General features: G+C 30.5%; 1 protein-coding gene across 1 annotated transcript; it reads left to right on the top strand.

Annotated features, from left to right (window-relative positions):
• Positions 1–1,756: 1,756 nt before the first annotated feature.
• On the top strand, positions 1,757–4,037 carry LOC112015577 (transcription factor RAX2). Its single transcript, XM_024047991.2, has 3 exons — positions 1,757–2,016; positions 2,861–2,990; positions 3,345–4,037. The coding sequence occupies exons 1-3, from the start codon at positions 1,881–1,883 to the stop codon at positions 3,874–3,876; spliced, it is 798 nt and encodes a 265-aa protein (XP_023903759.1). The 5' UTR covers positions 1,757–1,880; the 3' UTR covers positions 3,877–4,037.
• The last annotated feature ends 1,267 nt before the right edge of the window (positions 4,038–5,304 follow it).

The raw sequence follows: 5,304 nt of genomic DNA, 5'->3' as shown, positions 1-5,304 counted from the left end.
AACAAAATTGTGGTCCTATCATTCCTTTCTATTAAAACCAAAACAAGCTAAAAAGAAACTTAAGAATGCACGTTTACCTCTAGTATTTCAACCACAAGCTTCTCTCTTTTCCTTTTTGATAAAACCACAAACTTCTTTGTAACGGGAATAAATGCATGCCAATATAATACATTTCTTTGTCACCTAGAGTAGTTGTCAAAGTTTTCAACTGCCTTCAATAAAAAATAAAAGTTTTCAACTGCCCCCACTAAAAACTTACCTTTAATGTATAAGAGTGGCGCCAGAAAGTTTTGTCATTGCCATGCCATTGTTTTCACATTTTATTTTATTTATTTATGGACTGTGTTATATCATGTGGATCAATTTGATGTTACCATGTGATATATAGAGGCAAAGTTGAGATATACGAATAAGCGGTCGTTTATTCAAAAAAAAAATAATAATAATAACAATAATAAGCGATGGAATGAGTAAAGCAGCAAACCATTTTAAGATTTCTCAAACTAATCCACCCAAAATGAAAAAGGTTTAACATTGGCCAATAAACAGGATATTGATCAAACACTGTGTAAATTTAAAATGGAACCCAAGAAAAAAAGTTCATACAACATTCAAATAAAGGTGTTGCGATTAAATATCTAATTTGTAAGTTGTAACAAAATGATTTCTTCCAAAAACCTAGTTGATTTATAATTCCTCTCATCCCCCCTCATTTGGACCTGCCACTTGCTTTTTTATTTTATTTTTTATCTCCGCCCCATACGCACCAATGGTTCAAATATACTGGATAATTTCATAGAATAATTCCATAATATAATCCCCAATGCGTTAATTAGGAGCTAATTTTGAATATGATACGTATATAAGAATTTGTAAAATTCAATTATTCATCATGTAATAATTTTTATTAATTTTATAACAAGGAAATGTTGTGTCAAAAGTTCTGTAACTTAACTGGTTGACGCTTCTTAATATTTTCAATAGAAGTATTTAGGGTTAAAATTCTCTTTCCCGTTGCAACTATCAAATTATTGGGGGAAGAAAGGGTAGATGGTGATTATCTCTGCATAAAGTGGGAAAGGGAAAGTTAAGGTTCCTCTCTATTAGCACAATACTAAAGTACTTCAGAGGAGATGCTTCCTAGACAAACTTGAGTAATTGACAAGGTCAATGTTTTGTTGTGACCTCTGACCACCCCAGATCGTGCTGCTATTGTACAAATTTGGACCAAGTCCATATGGTGGATATATCTTACTAATTATATGTATACCTAAGAAAAATCAGCTCAAATTATTTAAAACGTCCAATTTGCATACTTTACTTTCACTAAAGTCATCATGAAATGGGATAAGTAGTAAGACTTTTATAAGCCTTGCTTATTCCCTCAAAAGATAGGCCCTTTTGATGGGATAAGTATTGTAAGCTCTTATGAGTCTTACTTCCCTTCCCTGTGCGTTAACTTCTAATCTAACTAAATTTTCTCAAAAAAAAAAAAAAAAGTCATCATGATTTAAAGAAACCTAAATCCAAAAAACAATGTAAAATCCAACGGTTGTTAAAATTTAACAGATGGTATAATTGAGACTGGGTCCCTTTATCTTTTTTTTTTTTTTTTTTTTTTTTTTGGGATCCCTTTATCTTTAACAAACAAGAAATGGGCCCAACATGGTATATAAATAGAAACAAAATAATAATATTAAACAAAAACAAGGTCATAGAAAGTCAAGCTATTTTGTGTGTCTCAAGCAACTTTATTAATAAACCCATCAACAGGAAAAGTACTTGTTATTGCTTGATGCAAAGGGTTAGACACAGTTTCTGAGTTTTCCTCCCTCTGACTCTCTTGCTGTCAGCATTTAGGTTTTAGCTAGCTATAAGCCATGGGAAGGGCTCCATGTTGTGACAAAGCTAATGTGAAAAAAGGGCCATGGTCTCCAGAAGAAGATGCAACTCTCAAGGGCTATCTTCAGAATTATGGCACCGGTGGAAATTGGATGACTTTGCCTACAAGAGCTGGTTTCTTTCTTGTTTTTCTCATTTTTTTTACTTTTTTTTTTTTTCAGTTTTACAAGGTACCCATTTGGCTAAAAGATGAAAAAAAAGAAAGAAAAAGAAAAACATGAAATAAGTGGTCTACTTTGTTTTTAGGCCATTTTGTTTGATAACCTTTCCATCAAATAATGACAATTCATTTACATATTTTTCCTACCAAAAGGTAGTCATTAATGAGCTTATTTGGTTTTTCCTACAGAAGGCTTATATTCAACTTTGAAGTAGCATGATAAAAAATAAGGTTGTAATTATTCATTGTTTTTTTATAGGAGTTCATGTTCGTCAGTTCTATAGTTTTGCATAAAAAAGAAGATCAAGGAAGGATATTTTTGTATGTTTTTAAGCTAATTAATTCGTCCAATCCCAATTTCCTTAACTTTGAAGTGGCATGATAAAAAAATAAGGTAATTAGTCATTCTATTATATAGGATTTCATTATTTCTCATTTTTCAAAGCCTTTGACAGATATATATGCGTGATAATTTTTATAAAATAATTACTTTAGCTCATAATTTCGTATTTTTTTTTCCATTTCAATTCTCCTATGCAATGAATTTCTTCAACAAAAATTTATATATATATATATATATATATAAACCCCCTCGCATGAACCCTTTGAGTATACCGTGCAAAATTTCACTAATCCCTACATTTTCATAGTGCAAGTAAAATATGATCTCATATCCATATTGTTTAAATGTGTTCCCAAACTAGAAAATTATACCCAATATTAATTAATTTATCAAATGATATACCTAGCTAAATTTTTTGTATTTTAGTCCCAACTTACAAATCTTCACCATATCAGGCCTAAGGCGATGTGGCAAGAGTTGCCGTCTACGATGGCTCAATTATCTCAGGCCAGACATCAAGCATGGAGGTTTCACCGAAGAGGAAGACAACACTATCTGTACCCTCTATAGCCAAATGGGAAGTAGGCAAGTTTATCTACCCCTCCACATTTCCTTTTTCTTTTGGTGACTAATAATGAGTTCATAAACTATGTCAATTTATTGTATACACTATTTATTAATTTATTTATTTTTGAAAGCATATATTTTTATTTTTATTTTTTATTTTTTATGTATTATACTTATATAATCTTAACGTTCATTTACTATGATTTTTTATTTTGAGTTCAACCTTCATCGTTCATTTATTAATAATATATAATATATAATTAAGTAGATATAATACATTAGAAAATAACATAAAATTAATAAAAGTGTTTGTCGTGGAATTTTATACACTGCTCTTAAGTTATTATTTTCTTACTTTAACATGTTGGTTAGGTGGTCTTTCATTGCATCTCAACTACCTGGAAGAACAGACAATGAGGTCAAGAACCATTGGAATACCAAATTGAAGAAGAAGTTATTGACAATAAACAATGAGGAAAGCCCTCCTAACAATCCAACTCTATATGGCTCAACACCAACAACATCACTGATTTGTGTCCCAAAAGCTGAAACTTATAGTTTTGGTATTTCAGCTTCACAATCTCAAAACCCCACCGATGTTATTCCTCGTCTATCCACTAAGTTTAATAGCTTAAGTTCGGATCCAATTCCACTATATTGCCCGGAACTCATCGATGTTTCAGAAGTTGGTGCAAGTTCAAAGAACAGTACTTGTGCTGTTTCATTGTCTCAAGAAAGTTCATGCATTTCAAATTCCTCTTCAATTGGTTTGGTCACGAGTGTCTCAATGGCTGGAAATGTTGAGGTCCAAGATTCTAAGGCTTTAGTGGATTTCAGCTTTGGATCTCCTTATGGTCTAGGCAATAGCTTATATTTGGCTGATTTTACATATCCTGAATATTGAGCCACCAGGACTTGTTGAGGTTGTTATTATAGACCAGTACTAGTGAGAAAGCTGGAGCAACCTCAATTTGTCCTTAAAATGTAGGCAATTAAGATTTAAGAATTGTTTTAGCTAATATAAAGCTCAAAATCCGGGCAAGGAGGAAACACCTTTTCATTGTACTTAAAGGCCATGTTTTAGGAACATGTAATGTAAATCAAATTTCAATTCAAGTAAAAGAGTAAAATATTTAGAGAGAGAGAGAGAGAGAGAGAGAGAGAGAGAGAGAGATAAACAAGTTAACAATGGTGCTTGTTTGTGTGGGGTTTCAATGGCAATGTCATGGTGGGGTCTCGGAGATTTGGTTTATTTACTTTGTCTAAGAACAGCAGGAGATGCCATCAGCATATATGTATATATGCTTGTTTCTTGCTGGCTAGTGATCACGAAAGTTGCATGGAGTTGTGACTAATCCAAATCTCAAAGCTCAAAATGTCCCTATCAATCGGTAACAGTAAAAGATTCTCTCCCTTCCTTTTGCTTTATGATTATGATGATCCACATACCAGAGAGAGAGAAAGATCATCGGACAGTTACAATTTACGAGTACATGATTATCGTTATATGCGTTTCAGTTAAATCAATTAATAAAATCTTTTATCATTGAATAAGACATTTGGATTCAAACTTATTTATACCAAAACCTAATTAGTGTCTTTGCCTAATTATAAAACCAATCATTATAAAGTGGATGCTATTAGTTTAAATTCTTTTGTATTTACAGAAGAAGAAAAAAAAAATAATGAATTGCCTATTTTTGAAATTCAAAAACATTCCATGCATCATATGAACATGCATGTCTTAAGGGGAAATATCAATTATCTTCTTCTACCAATACTGCAATTGTACTATGGTATTCAATGCGGAAATATCAATTGGAACACCGGTATAGGTATATGCTGGTCAGTAAAATTTTAACATGATAGATTATTTATTTATTTATTTATCTAGATATAAAATTAGGTAATTATGATGATAATTAGTATTATAATTGTGTTTGAATATAAAATTATATATTTTAGTTCGTATATAGAACTATATAATCTATCATTTAAAAAATATATAATGTAATAAGATTTTAATGAATGTTTTAAATATATAGTAGAATATAAATTTAATTAGAAAATATATAAGGTTAATGACATGTAAAATTGTAAGACTTCAAAAGCTTGTGTGACATGGTATTATGAGGTCGACTAAAAGTCAAACATCTTTGATTTATAATATATTATAAATTAACTTGTAATGCATGAAAAAAGTTAATAAATTTCTTCATATATCGTATATATTCAATTAATAACTACTAATAAATAAAAAGTCAAATTAGAGAACTCTTATAAAACAATATAGCTAATTTAATTAATTTTTTTAAAAGAAAATATCAAACTT

The sequence above is a fragment of the Quercus suber genome, unplaced genomic scaffold (genome assembly GCF_002906115.3).
Source record: "Quercus suber isolate HL8 unplaced genomic scaffold, Cork oak 2.0 scaffold_70, whole genome shotgun sequence".
NCBI classification, from domain to species: domain Eukaryota; kingdom Viridiplantae; phylum Streptophyta; class Magnoliopsida; order Fagales; family Fagaceae; genus Quercus; species Quercus suber.
Note: the sequence above shows the minus strand (reverse complement) of the source record. Positions and strands in the feature narration are given on the sequence as shown.